This window comes from Sus scrofa, chromosome 11 (assembly GCF_054392235.1).
Source record: "Sus scrofa isolate SSC_HxYL_T2T_F1_AM1 chromosome 11, Sscrofa_HxYL_maternal_Yorkshire_Landrace_v2.0, whole genome shotgun sequence".
Taxonomy (NCBI): Eukaryota; Metazoa; Chordata; class Mammalia; order Artiodactyla; family Suidae; genus Sus; species Sus scrofa.
The window spans coordinates 49,136,024-49,155,983 of NC_139393.1; the positions used below are offsets into that span (position 1 = coordinate 49,136,024).

A 19,960-nucleotide genomic window follows, 5' to 3' on the forward strand; every position below is an offset into this window, starting at 1 on the left:
CTTTTTAAAAAAATGTATTGCTTTTTTTGTAAAATGGTGTTTGATAGTATATGTCCCCTCATTTCTCATTCATAGCAGGTAGAACAAACATGAATAAATATGTTAATGATTTAATTAGCCTTAAATATGCCACAGATAACTACATTGTTAAAGATTTATTTTTCAATATTTTCCAGTTATGGCAATGAATTAAATCACATTTTTCAAGACATACTGCTAACTTCATTTATGACTTGATTCCTTTCTCTCATATGATTCATGTGATGCCTAATTCTTGAATGTTGTTTAAGGCATTCAACTTGTTGAATGTATAAAAGGCATTCAACCTGTACATAATGCTATTCATACAAATGCCATTTCTATGAATACCTTGTTTTCCTGTCTTCTTCCCTGTGTCACATTATTGCTATTTCATAGAACCTCTATAGTTTCACGCTGCCCCAAGATCCCAGATGGCTTGCTTTATTCTGTAACCTTATTAGGAAATTCAGCCAGGGTTCTCTGATAATTTTTTAGCAGTAAACAAATATGTTGGAATGCCTTGTATTAGTTTCAGGCTCTTTACATACACCATCTCATTTAATCATTGTAATTGTTACAGAAACGCAATATAATATCGAGAAAGGTTAAGTTAAACTAGAGATTTTAAGTAACCCTTTTGGATTTGAACAGGCATCTCTCTGTTTTCAAAGCCTACTTTCTCCACTAGGAACATCACCTACTTTCTATGATGTTTAGATTTCATATAGAATCTACCCTGCTAAGCATTTCCCTGAGGTCTGCTTATGTTCTTCCTCCACTACCATGCTGCTTTCATTTCTCCACTGGCTATATTCCAGCCATAAGGGATTTCTCTTCATTTTTGAAGATGTCACACTTCAACAGAAAACTTTCACATTTAATATACCTCTAGTATGGAATACACTACTCCATCCACTCTGCCACTTCAATAACGTGATACACTTTCTCTGTACTTCTCTATTTTTGTAGACTAGATTAGATTGTGTTCTAAGCATAAAACTGTTTGCACTTGCAAGTGCCTTCTTGTAACGCTCATTTTATTTATAAATATTTTGTTTACTATTCACTTGCTCAGGTTAACCTGGAAGCTCTATAAAGTAGGGGTAATATTCATAATGTTCTCCATGGTACATAATTTCTTAACACAGAGCCTGACACAAAATAGATGTGCAAAAAAAAGTGCATCATTGAAGACTGCATGTATGTATGAATATAACAAGAAAGGAGAGGAAAAGAGAAAAATGGGGCTCTGAATTTTCATATCTACAGAAAATCTACAAGGGTTGTACCCACAGTTTATCAATCATCTAAGAAGTATTATCATCTGAATCCCAGTAATTATGGAGCTGAAGAGGAATTCAATGAAATGTTTATATAGCCTTAAAAGGGACAATATAAATATGTAAATAATTCCTCCAAACACAAAGTGAGTATTGTAGATCATTGTATTGAATTGTAGTATATTGTGCTGTATTATTTTTAAAATTAGCCATGCAAATTAAATTCCAATTTTTTGCTGAATATATATATTTTTGATTTCTTTATCTCTTTTTACAGTTTAATTTCCTTTTCTACATTACCTTTCGGAAAAAGGGAACACAATTTTGAGATAAAATCTTAGTGCCTTTTTAGAAAGAACACAAGTTAATAAGGTGTGGAAAACACATTTTAAGCAGTAAAAGCACTATGCAAATACTAGGAATTACCTTGAAAATGTCCTAGTTGTTCTTTCAGTCTCTTGAAACATTGGGCTTCTCTACATTCCTGCTGCAACAGGAAAAGCAGGTCCTCTGAATTTTGGTATTGTCAGATTTTTATTTAAGTTTATAAGATACATTTAATGTCCCATTGCTTGATGGCTGAGGATATGGTAAGAATTCCTGAAGGGTCCTTCAAAAAGATTTTTTTTTTTTTTCTGTTTTAGTGCTGATTTAATCAATAATAATTTTTAAATAACCTGTTTTACCACATTTTTTAATCATCTGGGATTAATAGATAAGTGTAAGAGTAAATAAATTGATAGTATTATTCATTTCTAAAATGAAAGAGATTCAGCATCCCTCAGAAAGTTTAATTTCTGAAGAATTTCTTCAGTCCCAGAAGCTTACTGTAAAAGATTAAAGAAATTAAAATGCTAACAAACAGCTTAATTCAATAGAGGCCCTTATTCTTTTTTTTTTTAATATTATGACAATTTTATTTAAAGATGCCAAATTAAAAACTTTAAATTAGTCATTACTTTTGGCTCTTTTGGCATGGTGATTTTTGTACTAATGTTAATTTATTTTTTATTGTTCAATCCTAGTCATGGGCTAAACTGATTCAATGTTTCTTTCTTTTTCTTTCTTTCTTTCTCTTTCTTTCTTTCTTTTTTTCTTTCTTTCTTTCTTTCTTTCTTTCTTTCTTTCTTTCTTTCTTTCTTTCTATTTACTATTCTTTATTTTTTAAAATATTTACAAATAGAATTGTTCTTGTATGGGCATTCTTCTGTAGAATATAGTGTTTTTTAAAAGCAAATGCCATTCATTTGTCCTTAACATTTGATAAACATGTATAAAATCACTATCCATTTATAAAATCTGAGCCTTGGATAAATCTACTTATTGAAAGTCACTGGTCATCAGGATATTTACTTTCATAGGTAAAATTAACCTGTTATATGTTATAGTTGTTGCCAGAATTCAGCCCTCTGCCTGCACATGCTGATTTTAAACACAGAGATAGAGTTTTGGGTAAAGGAGAAAAAAAAAATAGCTTTATTGCTTTACCTGGAAAAGAGGATCACAGCAGGCTAACTCCTTAATGAATGTGCCCCCCTATGGGAAGGATTGCTGAAGGTTTTATAGTTAAAAGAAGAAAAACAGGTTTTTAGATGAAAATCAGGATTGGGACAAATGTCCATTTTTCTTTCTTTGGGGGGAATTTTAGTCTAAAGCTGGAGTCAGGAGATCTAGGATGGTGGTCTTCTGGGTTATTGCCTAGAATAAGGATACTTGCAAAAAGGGCATATTGATCAGAGATTAGAACAAACAAGGGAAGTTCCTGACAAAACATTATGTGCTAATAATCTTTAACCCACAGGCAATTGTGCTCAGGGTGCCTAATCTTTAGCTTAAGGGTGATTGTGTTTAGGATGCAATTAAGTCAGGGAGAAGGATAAGGACAGACTCTAAGCTGTTTTAAAGTATTCATTTCTAAAAGAAGCATAAGAAATATAACTTTTATCTTAGGTGGATAAAATGCCTATATTATTATGTTTATTCCTTGATAGGGAGCCAGGATCCTGCCCCAAGGCTATACTAATGTTACTTGAGGGTTCCTCCCCTCCTGATCAGCAATTGTCAGAACCTGTCCCTAGGAAATCAGAGAAGGTCATGGTGGCCGAATTAGGCCCGTTTCCTAAGAACAAGAAATGGGTGACACAGAAAGGTTTTTGTGCCCTGGAGACCCACAGGGGTGTGCCCACTCCACTTTCACAATAATGTTTTCTTGCTTCTACTCTAAGAGATAGCATGTTTGTCCTGTGGTAACATGTTATTTGATATTTATTACTCTCAAAAGCACAAGACGTAAATTCATAGATTTGTTTTCTTAGTATAAAATCATTTTTTTGGCATTTTAGTATAATTTTGGGCTATTTTGACTCATATTTGTATCTAAAATATTTTGTGCTTCACCACTTTATAAAATAAGGTTTTAAAGCACCATATCTTTTTTTGGGGGGAAACTTTTTAGATATGCTCTTTTCTTAAATAATAATATTATAGAAGGAGTGAGGAGTGGAAGAAGACAAGGAGGGAGGGAGAGAAATTAATGCCATTTTCCTAGTTTTTTTTTCTTCTTTTTAGAGCTGCAACTGCGACATATGACAGTTCGCAGATTAGGGGTTAAATTGGAGTTGCAACCGCCTGCCTGTGCCACAGACACAGCAGTGTGGGATCATGGGATCCAAGCCCTGTCTGTGACCTACACCCATAGCTCATGGCAGCATCTGATACTTGAGAGGCCAGGGATCAAATTCACGTCATCATGGATACTAGTTGGCCTCTTAATGCACTGAGCCATGATGGGAGTTTCCATTTTCCTAGTTCTTAAAGCAGCAAATTATTTACCTTTTTAAGCTGATCATTATGCTTTTAAAAATACACATTAATATTCTAATGCTCATTGAATGTGATAATCACTAGAGAGCAATAGCTTGGTAAAGAGTAATAAAAGCTTTCGAAAAATTAAACTAGTGAAAACCGTCTAATAACCACAAGATATCTTCTTGAGCAATAAAAAATGGGAATGTATGTTATTCTCTATTTAAGTACATAAACTGTTTCCTTTTAGGTGTGATTTTGGGATCTCACTTCACACTGGTTGAAGCAAGCTTGGTTTCTTCATCTTGATTCTTTAAGAAGAGCTCCTTTAACAGAGCTTGAATATGTGATCACACTCTTTTGTTGCCAGCCATATTTTTTACATACATATTAAACATACTATGAGTGACTATGTTGATTATTAAACACAAACAATTATATTGTCTTGTGTACTTGTTCAAGAAAATTAAGACATACATAAAAAAAGGCTGAAGAGGACAAACATTCATGAAGATTTTTCCACTAACTACAGAAAATAAGAATAAAACCTTCACATGTATGTATTTGGTTTTAAACAAATCTTCCTTTGAAGGGAAAAATGGTAAACAAAATTAAACATATAAATGGTAATTACCACAGTCAGTGCACTAATTTATAACTGACTATTTGTCTGGGTTCTCTATGAGATTCTAAATTTGTCAAAAACAGAAACTCTCTTCTTCATAATATTATTCTCAGCAAGCATGTGCCTAACATGTAACATTTTGTTTACTTAGAATTGAAATTCAGTTTTCAATACATGGGATAAATTATTTAGCCTATATTTTCTAAGCAGTGGAAACAAATCCTACTAGGAAACATGAGGTTGAGGGTTTGATCCCTGGCTACGCTCAGTGGGTTAATGATCTGGCATTGATGTGAGCTGTGGTGTAGGTTGCAGATGCAGCTCGGATCTGGCATTGCTGTGGCTGTGGTGTAAGGCAGCAGTTGTAGCTCAGATTAGACCCCTAGCCTGGGAACCTCCATATTCATGCCACAGCTTGGCCCTGAAAAAAAAAAAAAAAAAAAAAAAAAAAAAAAAAAAAAAAGATGAGTAAGAAGTAGAAGCAACTACAGATTGAAAAAAGGGAAAATTAGGAAATGACTTAAATTCTCCTTTAATCTTAAATATTAATGAATGAAGCTAAGTTTCTGTGAAGTTTGTTGGTATTACATAAATTACAGTGATGAAAAAATGTCATATGATAGAGTGTGTATCATTAAAGATCAAAAACTAAATACCTTTGTTGTTATCCATTCCTCCAACTGCATACAGAGTTCCAACTGTAGATTTTCTAGGTTTAGTTCTTGGACTTTGCATTAAGGTTCTTCTTTCTGGCAATAGGTGGTATTTCATTGCTTCCAGAATCAGCTTTTGACATTCCAGATCATTCTTAAATAACGCATGGTTTTCTAGGTCGGCCAGAATCTGTAATACAAATAACTGTTAATAGTGCTTTTTATAGAGATGGGCATAAATTAGAACTAGAAGCTTAGTGCCTCTTGTATTACTTCTATCCTGGGAGATGCAAAATCTTGTAAGAATTGATTGTATTGACAAATAAACATGAGAAAAATGAATGGCTTCCATGCAAAACAGAATGGATATTATTTTTTGTCTTTTTTTTTTTTTTTTTTTAGGACCACTCCTGTGGCATATGGAAGTTCCGAGGCTATGGGTTAAATCAGAGCTACAGCTGTGGGCCTACACCACAGCCACAGCAACACCATATCCCAGTCACATCTATGACCCACCACCACAGCTCACAGCAATGCCAGATCCTTAACCCACTGAGAGAGGCTAGGGATTGAACCTGCATCCTCATGGATGCTAGTCAGATTCTTAACCTGCTGAGCCACAGTAGGACCTCTGGCTATTATTTTTGTTTTGTTTCGTTTTGTCTTTTGTCTTTTTAGGGCTACACTCACAGCATGTGGAGGCTCCTAGGCTACGGGTCTAGTCACCAGAGCCAGAGCAATGACAGATCTGAGCTGCGTCTGTGACCTACACCACAGCTCACAGCAATACCAGATCATTAACCCACTGAGCAAGGGCAGGGATCGAACCCGCAACTTCATGGTTCCTAGTAGGATTTGTTTCTGCTGTGCCAACATGGGAATTCCATCCAGCTATTATTTTTGATTACATACTATTTATTATTTTGTTATAGAATATAAAGGAACTTCTAAAGATCACTTTTTCAACTTCTTTCCTTTTCTGGAAGCTGTTTATAAATAAAAAAAAAAATTCCCATTTGGCCATAAGTATGTACAATGAAGTAAATTAAAAAAAATAATCTTAGGGAGTTCCTGTGGTGGCTCAGCAGAAATGCATCTGACTAGTATCCATGAGGACGTGAGTTTGATCCTTGGCCTCACTCAGTGGGTCAGGGATTCTGTGTTGCCATGAACTGTGGTGCAGGTCTTAGACATACCTTGGATGTTTTGTTGATGTGGCTGTGGTGTAGGCCAGCAGCAGCAGCTCTGATTCGACCCCTAGCCTGGGAACTTCCATATGCCATGGGTGTGGCTTTAAAAAGGAAAAAATAAATAAATACAAAAATCTTTAACAAACCAAGTCCTAAAATGCCTATGATAAATATTCACATATTTAATTTAAGATGTTCCAGGTATAGTTTAAATCCCTTTCAAATAAAAAAATGAAAACAAATTTGCTTATAACATCTTTTTAATTATGAAATCATTTTAGAAGCTGTATATCAATCAAGGTAATAGTTTCTAATAGTGAAACTAAAATTTTTTATACCAAAAATCCAGCACCTGAAGCAGCCATACAGTGAAACCAGAGTTGTAAGCTCTATTATGCCTCGTTTACTACAGCAGCTTATCATCTCCAGAAATTCTTCTATGTACATTTCTTTGAATATATCTAAAATATCTTATTTCTTCTTTCCCTGTCCCTCTTTAGATTCTGTTTTTCCTTGATTCTTTTTTTTTTCATGAGTTCTGTTTCACTTCAAGTGAGTTAAATCTGTCACAAAAATTTTGAAAATTCATAAATTCAAAATTTAACATTGACTCACTAATCTTTTCTTCTACACTGTTAAGAACCTGTACCTCATCAGTCACTATACAAGTGTTTATTGAATGAATAAATTAATATATGATGGCATAATATAATTAAGTAATTTTAACACTAACATGGACCTTAATTAAGTAAATTTATGTACCCATTGTAACACATAAATTATCATTGGAGGTGTCATAAAGAATTAAAAAAAAAAACCTAAGATACTCAAATATATAAAATGTGGGAAAGAGAATTGTTCTAAGGTTGAATAAGGAGTGTAATGTATGAGTTACCAGATGCTTTGGAAAATAGAAGGGAAAGATGTTTAAAGTCTTGTTTATGCTTCTTTTCTTATATACTAAAACTTCAGTTGCCTTCCTACCCATTTTATTCTTTTCTCAAGGACTATTATTTTATTTATAAAATATTAATAAACAGAAACCTTAGTGAAATAGAATTAGGAGGCCAGAAGGGAGAGTGCTCATACCCTATGATAAGAGGAGAGCCCAACAGGAAGAAGAAAGACTGCTCTTCTTTCCTGGCAATGACTCGACCAATGAAAAGCCAGGAACAAACTTCCTTGTTAGCTTAAGGGAAATACTCTGTTGGTAAAATTCAGTAAGATGACACATACTGATACATTGATGATAAAGCTGAAGCTAAAAAAAAATAGACAGTAATGATTTTATCATCTATTTTCATTGCTAAATATGTATTTCTAAACAGGCACACAAAGATATATAAGGATTATTTTAACTTTTTTGTATATAATGGACAATTATAAAAGGAAATATAGGAACCCTGTAAAAATAAAATGTGAAAGGACGGTCAACTCTGAGTTACTAGTTTCAAAATACTTTCAAGTAATAATTTTTAGAGAGTAATGAATTTCTCAATGTTGATAGATGTATGCATAAAAATTCATTATAGAGTATCTTATGGTATAAACTGGAAGATATACAAAAGAAAATTTGTACTTTATTCTGTACTTAAATGATATTTTGTAGTTTATCAACAAAACATTCTGTAAAATGACTTAACTTTAGTGTACTCTTAATAATTTGGTAACATTCTTTATTTGGAAGGAATTTGAATTCATATTCACTGTACTTTTTATTTGTGTGTTTTCAGATTATTACTTGCAACTATTTCTTGCTTATGGGCACCACATGACTTGTATGTGTATTTCATCTCCTCTGACAACACTTCTTAGGATTATTTCATCCCAAATTCAGGCACAAAGATGATTAAGCTGTCCTTTACTTATTTATTTTTTTGGCCACACCTACAGCATGTGGAAGTTGCCAGGCCAGGGATGGAACCTGAATCACAGCAGTAACTGGACCTGCTTCAGTGACAATGCCAGATCTTTAATGTGCCACACTACAACGGAACTCCTAAACTGTCCTCTAAACTTGAATTATTTTTAGATATTCTGCAATGATCCAAGACTAACACAAGTTTTGCTCCTCCACATACAATGAAAGTTTTGTATTTTACATTCTTAGATTTCTGAAAAAATTTAAAGTACAGTGATAGTTCCTTTCTTGTCCCACTTAGAAAAAAAATCAGTATGTTTCAATGATTGTATAGAAGTTTGAAACATAATTATGTTTATGTATAAAAATTTGTACACTAATTGTCTATCAGTCAGATTTTATTCTTAAGATACTATATACCAAAACCCTTTCCAGTTGGAGATAATCATAGTACAATTTAGCTTACAAAAAAAAAAAAATGCCCTTGGAACTTTCTCAATATCTTCACTGTTAGAATATTCTTATACTTAGGATAATTATTGACTGTGTTCTTATAAACTGGGTATTAAACCTCAAGAAAAAAATCTCACTGTCTACAAACTAATAATGTTTCAGAAATTTTATAATCTTGAAGATACGTCATAAATAAAAATACCCTAAGACTGAATATGAAGATAGCATAGGGTATAAGAACAATTATCATTGTGTAAAATTCTAAGAGGTTGAACATAGGATCCATGTTGGTTACACAACTGCTTTGCAAATATGCTCTAACTTTCTATGTTTTCCTTGTGAGTAAAAAATGACTGGCAAGTTTTAGGTTAAACCTATAGCTGCAGAAGAGAATTGAGTAAATAAACTTAACATAAAAAACTCATGTATGATATTCAAAATTGACTAATATAAAAATCAGAATAATTCACCCATTAATAGCTAAAATTCTTGACACTAACTTTGTTAGAGAGTTCCAGTTGCCAGAAATATTATTAACTTTTAATTATAATAAATATGTTATTTGCAATTGTTATATTAAAACATTATTATCTTATTTTTATATGCTCTTAAAGTTCCATTGGCTTGATTACTAGGTTCATTTAATTAGGAAAAAATACAAGGGAATACAATTATTAAAACAGTATTTCTTTCAAGTGACCATTACATTGACTATTAAAATACAAATAATTTGTGTTCATATTTTGAGAAATTTAACCACAAATTGACCAACATAAAAATACTAATGTGTTTTAATCCTGTATGTTTACACTTAGACACTCCTCAAACTGCATTTTCCAAGAATATTTATATGAATTTATTTCAGATACTTGCTGTAAATTGTAAATTATGGCTCTGAAAATATTGCTTCATTGAAACCAAATGCATTATTTAAGTATCTAAATTTTCCACTGTTTTTTTGAATCTCTGAATAAGAAAATATCATTCAAAAAAGTGTCTCTCCAAATTTGATTTAATATGTCAAAGAAAATACTCTCTTTGCTAGAATCTTAGTCATGAGTCTCTGCAGTAACTTGCTTGTGTAATTGCTACCTCAACATGGTAACAGCTGTCTTATCATAAGTGAACAAAATCAAATAAACAAATTTATTTGTGTTGCAAATCCACTCTTACTATATAGAGAGCATAAAACTGATTTTGCAGTAAGAGGCAGAAAATATTTATAAAAAATGTGCCCTGCATATAACGTTCATAAAGTACAATGTAATATTATTAAGGAAATACAAAATACATCAACATTTTCCTATAATGTTAGTATCTGGAAATTTTAAAAACACTGTACAACTTAAGTAAGCATAATACTGCATGAATGAAGGCATAAGTCAAAAGGCAAGGTAACTAAAAGGATCTATACAAAGCAAAGCATATACATCTGTCTATACTTTTTTTATTTGTTTAAAGAGTCCATTGGAAAATGGAATGTGGAATTTCCATCGTGGTGCAATGGAAATGAATCAACATAGGAACCATGAGGTTGCAGGTTCGATACCTGGCCTTACTCAGTGGGTTAAGTATCCTGCGTTGCCGTGAGCTGTGTAGGTCACAAATGTGGCTTGGATCCTGCATTGTTGTGGCTGTGGCATAGCCTGGCAGCTGTATCTCTGATTTGATCCCTAGCCTGGGAAACTCTATACGCCATGAGTGCAGCCCCAAAAAGACAAAAAAAAAAAAAAAAAGAAAGAAAGAAAGAAAATGGAATGTAATATTGAATAAACACGTAAAGAAATATAAAATTAAATTTACTATGGAACAAAGACCAGTTAACTCTTCTAACATTATATCCTTGGGCTATGAAGGTTATGAAAACATTCTCACATTCATGAGAGAGTGACAAAATTTGGAATGCCTCATATTATTTCATAGTATTTGAAACTTTTGTCTTGCTATTGGGTATTGTGCAAAGATAATCAACTCACAGAATTTGAATCTATAAAACAAAACAGACTCCTATTAGAAGTGACAGCCCTTAGAGAACAACTGACAGTCTCATACATATTCTTTCAAGTTTTCTGCTTGACACAATAAATAAGATGAATGATTAAATATTATTATATACCGTAAGCTTCAGGAAAAATGATTTTCTACTTCAATGTCTTATAAGTAGGGGATACAAATAAAATGTTTTCAGGCATTTTTGTTAAACAGTTTCTAAGGCATTCCACAGAGAAACAATGATTCAGTGGTCACACTGAGTGTGACCTTGAACCTTAAGCCTATTTAACTGTCAGCATAAAGTGCTGGTAAAAAGAGTTTGTTATAGAACTATAGCAATACAATAAATGGTGAGCTCACAGAGTGGTCCTACTTCTCAAAGAAAAACAAGTTGGGAAACTGGACAATTATGCTGAAAACTTTGCAATGTTAAGTTTTGGCTTGCCCATGTTCATAGCCTTTCTTCAGTTATTATTTGAGTATCCGCTGAAACTGGAACAGCCTAAGCTTTTGAAAGAGAAACTAGCTCAACTGTGGCCAGAATATTTGTCTGCATCCTGAAAGAAACTCAGATAAGAGTAGACAGTTCTTATCACATTTAAAATCCCATTAGCATCATTGAAAAGAATTTTGGCATAGAAGAGAATTGTAAAATTTTAAGAGACTTGAAATATCTTCTATTTCTTTCTGCTGATGATTCCAGTTAAACTGTGTGAAGATATTATTTTTATTTTTGAATAAATGAGAAAAGTAGACATAATAGAGCTTTCTATGTTCTCTTTCAGTGCTATAATGTTAAAAGGAAAATGTAAATTACCTACATGCTAAAGTTTCCATCTGATATATATGGATGATACATCTGATACATAAGAATGATACATCTGAATGATTCCTGCTCAACTATTTGGAAGAAACCAACTATGAAATGAGGAGAAGCATCATTAATTTTATTCTGAATTACAGAAATATTCAATTGCCTTAAGAGGAAAAATAATTGGCTAAGCTCACAGTACAAGTAGAGAAGAATAATGACATAATCAAATAAATAGAGCTCATAAAATTAACTCAAATGATAGTTCTTATTAGCGACAAGTGAAATGAGTTTCATACATTTATAATATATGATTAACTTATATTTATTTGGCATGGGTTTGCAGTTTGATAGGTAGTTTGAAATCTCAGAATTTCTAAGACTGAATTAAGTGATCCTGTGCCATGTGTGAACATCAAGTCAATCCTGAAAAAAATTATGGCATCCCAAGTAGACTCTGGAACTTGCATGCATACATGTATTCATTCTTTCGACCAATACTTAGTTAACACCTATTTTGTGCCAGGTTCTACAATGGATCCTGGATACCTGCAGTCTCTCTTACCACTAATCTATTCTTACCACCTTTTTCCCTACTCTTTAGAACATCTTCATTAATTTACTCCTGTCTAGGTTATATTCAAAACCATGCATTATTTTCTTCCTTTTGGCAAGACATTATTCATCTGCCTCAGACTAGCATGCCATAAATTCTATTATATAACTTAATTTTAGCTATTCAGTTACTTCCGTAATACCCTAGTGCACATTATTCTGTATTTCATAACTTAGCTGTTCTGATTGCTTTTACTCATCTGAATAGATTATGCCTTTAAGAAAAATTGATATTTATAATGAGTTTCCCTCTGTGGCTTCCATTAAAATATGACACAATCTTCAGAGTCCAGGGTAAGTCCTCACAGAAATAGTAGGACTACTTTGCTCAGGCCATGGTTGACATAATTTGTTTTTATCAGTCATATCAGACTTTTAAAAAATCTATTTTATTTTATAGTCCACTGCATATGGAATTTCCTGGGCCAGGGACTGAATATGAGCCATAGCTGCAACCTATGTCTCAGCTGCAGCAAAACCAGATGCTTTAAATCCACTTAACCGAGCCTAGGTCCAACCTGCACCTCTGCAGCAACCTGAGCAGTTGCAGGCAGATTCTTTTATTTTTATTTATTTTTTATTTTTAAATATTTTATTACTCAATGAATTTATTACATTTATAGTTGTACAATGATCATCACAATCTAATTTTATAGGATTTCCATCCCACGACCCCAGAGCATCCCCCCACCCCCTGAACTGTCTCCTTTGGAAAACATAATTTTTTAAAAGTCTATGAGTCAGTATCTGTTCTGCAAAGAAGTTCATTCTTTCCTTTTTTCAGATTCCACATGTCAGTGAAAACATTTGATGTTGGTGTCTCATTGTATGAGTGACTTCACTTAGCATAATTTCTAGGTCCATCCATGTTGCTAAAAATGCCAGTATTTTGTTCCTTTTAATGGCTGAGTAGTATTCCATTGTGTATATGTACCACATCTTCTTGATCCACTCCTCTGTCAGATTCTTTTTTTTGTCTTTTGTCTTTTTTAGGGCCACACCTGTGTCATATGGAGTTTCCCAGACCAGGGGTCGAATCCAAATTACAGCTGCTGGCCTATACCACTGCCATAGCAACACAGGATCTGAGTCATATCTGAGACCTAAACCACAGCTCACGGCAACTGGATACTTAACTCACTGAGCAAGGCCAGGGTTCAGACTTATATTTTCATGATTAATACTCTAGTTCATCACTGCTGAGCCAAAATAGGAACTCCCTGAATGTTTTCTAATATATGTTTTTTCTTTTAATGGCCACACTTTGGCACATGGAAGTTTCTGGGCCAGGGATGGAATCCCAGTCCCAGCTGTAGCAACACTGGATCTTCTAACTCACTATGTGAGGCCAGGGATCAAACCCATACCTCTGCAGAGACCTGAGCTGCAGCAGTAGAATTCTTAACCCATTGAGCCATGGTAGGAATCCCATAATGTAAGTTTAAACACATTATTCAGGGAGTTCCTGTCTTGGCTCGGTGGTAACAAACCCTACTTGTATCCATGAGGGTGCAGGTTCAATCCCCGGCCTCGCTCAGTGAGTTAAGGATCCAGCATTGCTGTGAGCTGTGGTGTAGGTCACAGATGTGGTTAGGATATGGTGTTGCTGTGGCTGTGGTATAGGCCAGCAGCTGCAGCTCCAATTTGACTTCTAGCCAGAGGACTTCTGTATGCCATGGGTGCTGCCCTAAAAAATCAAAAAAACAAAAACAAAAACAAAAAACAAAAACAACAACACACTGATTCAGGCCTATGTCTCACTATAACTCCTTTACCTTTGACAAGGTTATTCTATTTACTATCCCCTATGTGAAAAATATCTTTACAGCATCTCTAGTGTGATTTTAAATCTTTGAAACATCCTACTCTTAAGGGAGAATACTGGATTCACCCTGTGTTGTCAATGAACATTTAAAAATCTTGTCTATATTTTCATGTATAAATCAATATGCTTAAGACTTGAATTAGATCTCTAATTTCCTTAATCTATGATTTAGTACTGTATTGTTTCTATTTTGTAGTCACCAGTAGAAATATATACTGTTTAAAAGCTTGCTTGCTTTTATGGTTATATATATGAGTTTTATTCTTAAGTATTAACTGTATTTATTTGAAGTTTAAAAATAAAATTGAAAGGAGTATATCATCATAAAGTTTTATATTATATAATCTTATTTTGCAAGAGGATAATTGGAAAATAATGTGTTCAAATGCATGCAAATTCATCATGGGAAACTATTGTTTGTATTTACGCCTCCTTTAGCCCTTCCACAAAAATTTCTGAGTGAGAAACACATATTTTAGTGGTTGGTAAGTCATATTTGCCACCTCAGTGAAGAATCAGTAAGACAAGTTGAGAAAAATGTAAATTGCACTTTTGTGCTTTTTGAAGACACTGTGACAGCTTTGAAAGAGAGATTTGCATAATCTGTAGCACTGGATTAACTGAAGGAATTTTTAACCTTTGAGCTGCATGTAGTAATAACTTTCAACATGTTAAATATGTATTGGTCTATGTCTGTATTATAGCTGTCATGATGGAGAGATGCCTAGGTCCCAGGATTTATGTCCAGAGATATACTGGAGAACTTTATTACAATGTTTGAGTAATATTTTTTGAAACATCAATAAAATTTAGTTTCTCCTTAGAATAAAATTATGAACAAACATTTGTCTTGATGTTTCCATTTTCTAAACTCCCTCTTACTTTCTTAAGAAGCACAGCATGACTCTATGTGCCTAGTCTCTATATAGCTCTTCCTTGGCCTGGAAAATCTTCTAAATTATAATTTACACTACCTTTGTGGATCACCTTTTCGTGCAAAGCTCTGCTAGTTACCAAGACAAAAAAGACCAGTTTTCTAAAAGGAAAAAAAAAAGCCTTTACATATTTACTTATTACTTGTTGGATAGTTTTACTAATATCTTAGAACATTAATTACATTTCAATGTTAGTCTTTGTTTTCTGAAATTGAAGAATCAATTATAACCAATCTGAGAGTTCAAATTATAACCTAAATTCAAACCAATCTGTGATAAGTAAAAGGCTCCTGAAGGAATAAAATTTAATTATGATATTCGCTGTTATCCTATATTTCTGTGAGCTTTCTTATAAGAAATCTCTCTGTTTAAAAGATAATATTATACATTCAGACTAACCATAGATAACAAGTGCAATGTACTAAGTGTAAGGAGCGTTCTCCAGTACACCTTCCTTGAGGCGGTAAATCTACATGTGGCCAGACATATCCAGAAGAGTTAACTACCTTAAACAACAGAAGAGACTGCATTAATTTATTATTTGGAAAACTGAATTCACCAGTTTCAATAACAATGTGGACCTAGCATTAAATTTTTGTTTTGCTTCAGCCCTAACTCAATTATCTTTAAATAAAAACCTTTAACTTTGTCTCACACTAATTATAAGGTATCAGTCAGTATTTTACTTTCCTCATTTCACTTGGAGACGATGGAGAAAGAATTTTAATCACTGCCTATTTGCAGATTCCCAGCTTTCTTTAGATTTACTCTGATCAAAGCCCAACATACCTCTTTTGATCATCATCAGTGAAATAAGTTCCTGTGAAAACATCAAGGTGGATGCATATTGCAAGTCAATAAGGGATTAAAATAATTCTCCCAAGTAAAGCTAATTCCACTGGGCATACAAACCGTCTGCAGAGTTTCTAAAGTTTGGGTATGAAATGAGTTGTTCAAATATCCTGACTGAACAAACTTTAGGGATAAGGAAAATAGAAGCTTATTCATCTTAATACTGAAGGTATTAAAATAATTGAAATATGTCAATCCCTATGCCAAATGTATTGTGGTTTGCAGAAAGTAACACATCTTCTCCTAACTTAAATGATTTACAATAAAATTTGTGTTATAATGGAGTAACTGATAATATATAGTAATTTATAATATAATCTATAATGTAATAGAGCATATGACCATTATTTTCTAGTACTTACAGTTAAGTAGAAGTGTATCAAGCCATGTGGAAAAGCCTCATAGATTTTTATCCAACAGTCCAGTTTTCAGTTGGTTGACTTTTACAAAACAAGAATCATTAAACTATTTACTCTTCTGTTCCTTACAGATAACCCTCCTGGACTTACATAAGAATTAAAAGTCATTGAATAAATTATATTAATCAGTTTAATATGTTGGAAGAGGACTATTTAAAGTGGTATCACTTGATTCAGCAATTCCACTTCACAAAGAGATTTTGTCTGTTACAATGGCTCTCATAAAAAAACAAACAAACAACAACAAAAAACAAGAGAAAACAAGTGTTGGTAAAGATGTGGAGAAAAGAGAACACTTGTGCACTGTTGGTGGGGATGTAATGGTGAGTTCAATATGAAAAACAGTATGAAGGTTCTTCAAAAATTTAAAAACAGATGATCCATCCAGTCATTATCACTAAGAGATATTTGCATCCTCATGTTCATTGCAGATTATTTACAATAGTCATGTCATGGGAACAAAACAAGTGTCCATCAATGATGAATGGACAAAGCCTTAACAAATAAAAGCTTGCCATTGGTGACTACATGGATGGATCTTCAGGGCTCATGTTAAGAGAAATAAGTCAGAGAAGAAAGACAAAAACTGTATGATCTCACTTAAATGTGGAATCTAAACACCCTCCCAAACGACAAAAAAAAAAAAAAGCCCCAAATCCACATAACACATTAGCAGTTGCCAGGGGCAAGGCAGGGAGGAGGGAGGTATAAGTGAAACTGGTCAAAAGGTACAAACTTCCAGATAAAAAATAAATAAGTTCTGAGGATAAAATGTACAGCATGGTGACCATAGTTAATAAAACTGTATTGTGTATTTGAAAGTTGAGAGTACACCAGGACCCAAATGAGAGAGTATAGAAGATAAGCATCCCCATCATTGTAAGCACATGTAAGCATCTTCTTCCAACAGACCTCATCTAAAGGAAGACGAAGATTGAGGTAAGACTCTTTGAGACAGAAGAGACAGCCCTAATAAGGACTTTGAACTTCCGGTTTCCTGAATAGTTAATTGAAAGTCAAAGTTGTGAACCATAAATTATTTTCTAACTTTCTAATTTTTCTATTAAGTATAAATTTTCTGCCATCAGTAGGGATAGAAGCTTAAAAACAATATGCCATCAGTTATAACAATTAAGTGACTTTTCTCTTTGTAAAAATATGAGTTAAAAAAGTTACTTTTGAAAAGCAAGAGTACATTTAATTAACTGATGCAACAGACATTCTTCCTGTTCATACTGTTTTAAAGGCACTGTCTTAGGAACATAACCATAAATAGAATTCTTTTCTGAACTGCAAGATGTCATAATTTACAAAGAAAACAAGAAATAGCAGTGAGACTGTAACTAAAATTCTTCTATTATTAGTAAAGCACTACTAATAGATATATGACCAAAGCACTGTAAGAAACAGGAAGACAGGATCAATCAATTGTTATGTGGTAGAGAAGTATTTACAACAGACAGTCTTCCTTAGACTGAATCAGTAATGATAGATACCTCATCACCAGGCATGGAAAAGAATAAAGGATATTTCAATATTTCAAGGAGAAAGATCATAGACCAGAGGAATGAAAAGACATCAAGTAGAATAGAATTCAAAGTAATAATATTTGTTCAAAGTACATCTTGTTTAGTGAGATACTATTCTTACTTTCTTTTTCTTTTCTTTTTTTTTAGGGCCACATCTGAGGCATATGGAGGTTCAAGTCTAGGGGTTCAGTCAGAGCTATGGCTGCAGCCACAGCAATACCAGATCCCAGGCATGACTGCAACCTATACCACAGCTCATAGCAATGCTGGATCCTTAACCCACTGAGCGAGGCTAGGGATTGAACCCACATCCTCATAGATAGCAGTCAGGTTTGTAAACCACTGAGCCACAACAGGAACTCCCTTAATTTTTAACTAAAATCTCTTTCTCTTGTCTCTCATATCTTTCTCTATTTCTATTTCACTCATGTATCCATTCATTCATACACACTTCAATCCTTACATTAGAAGGCACATAACCATATAAACCCTAAAGTCCACATCGAATCCTCGTTTCCTCTCACTCAACATATCAAATCCACTGGAAAATACTTGTAGTTTGACCTCAAAGACATCACCAGAATATATTTACTAATACCATCCGCTGACAAGTTTGCACCATCATCACCTAGAGAATTGTAATACTTCTTAACTAATAAATCTGCTTCATCTTTTTCCTTTGTGCTGGTTATTTCTCATTTGCCTCCTTATTATTCACTACTCTCTCCTGTTCATTTCTGTGAGACTGAACCTTCTGAAACTCTATCTCCTTGCTTCCTCATTGACTTGTTTTTGTCTGGGTTTAGCCAACAAGACTTATAAGCAGAAAGTCAGAAGTGGAAGGGAACATAAGAATGTGTCTTTCCTACTGCCTGAGTAAAGTGTCTGTCTTTATGTTGTGTCTCTTTATGCTGAAAGCTTAAGAAAGGCAGCTTCTCTGCCATAGTTCCAGTCCTTGGGGACTATGTAATAAGGTTTCCTCCATCATCTTCATAATTCAGGGTCTCTAAGTCCTCAATATCCCTTGTTCATTTCCTTAACAGAGGCCACATTTTTCTAAGTAGTGCTGTCATTAATATCTCTTCCTATGAACCATTGTCAGTGAATTTTCTCTCTTGCTGGGATCTTTCTTAACTATTGCTACCATATAGTATATCTTTGACCCATTAACTAGAACAATTCTTTTAAGATATAATTATTCTCTACTTTTAAATAATTCTAATGTTTCCATAATAAAATAAGGGAAAAAACCTATGAGATATGTGTCTTCTTTGCTTAAAATCCTATAGTGACTTTCTACATGAATTGGAATAAAAGCTAAAGTACCCATTCCTGTCTACAAGCTCTGTATTATCTACATCCTGATCACTTCTGACCTCATCTTCTACACCCCTGCTAACTTATCCAAAGAATTCTAGTTAACTTGGCTTCTTTGTTGTTTCTTAGTTATGTTATATATAGTCTCATCTCAAAGTTTTGCATTTGATAGTCCCTCCTCCTGGAACACTCTTTGTCTGATATCCATTTTGATTTTTCTTCATTTCCTTTATGTATTTGCTGAAAGTCACTTCTTTTAAAGGATTTTCTTGGCCAACCTGCCCAGATAGTCAATCCTGATCCCTCTCTCATCTTGTCTCATTTATTTTAATTCATAATTCTTTTACCATCTGAATTATAGTGAATGCATGGTTGATTTGATATCTGTCACCACCTCTCCACCCTGTCCTCCCCTTCCTATTAAAAATGTAAGCTACATTATACTGTTTGATTCAGGGCTAAACACATAAGACATACTCCTTCCACATAGATGACACTTAGAAATCCTTTGTGAAATGAGTGAGCTATTGACTAAATAAATTAAGAGACTTCCGGAATAATTTTCACCAAAAGATTGATGCTGGTATTCTACTAATAGCAATATTTTGGATTTTTGTTGTTTCCTTGTTGTATGTATATGACTGATTTGCATGTTAATCAATATGTCTATAAAATGAACCCAGATTTCAAATAAAAAATATTTATATGAAAATATGCATATAAAGCTTAATATACAGGCTAAAGTAATGACTTTACAATTTAAAAAAAGTATTTGAA

At 33.4% G+C, this 19,960-nt stretch overlaps 1 protein-coding gene across 12 annotated transcripts in view; it reads right to left on the bottom strand.

Annotated features, from left to right (window-relative positions):
- The window catches only part of KLHL1 (kelch like family member 1), a 386,276-nt gene that overhangs the window by 91,271 nt on the left and 275,045 nt on the right, over positions 1–19,960 (bottom strand). For 10 of the 12 annotated variants that reach the window (XM_003131017.5, XM_084982469.1, XM_021065654.2 and 7 more), the window contains one exon: positions 5,388–5,574. In XM_003131017.5, coding sequence (XP_003131065.1) covers positions 5,388–5,574 — 187 coding nt within the window. Of the gene's footprint in view, positions 1–1,726; positions 1,789–5,387; positions 5,575–19,960 lie in introns of those variants that run through there. The other 2 variants (XM_084982475.1, XM_084982472.1) reach the window with 1 other exon arrangement.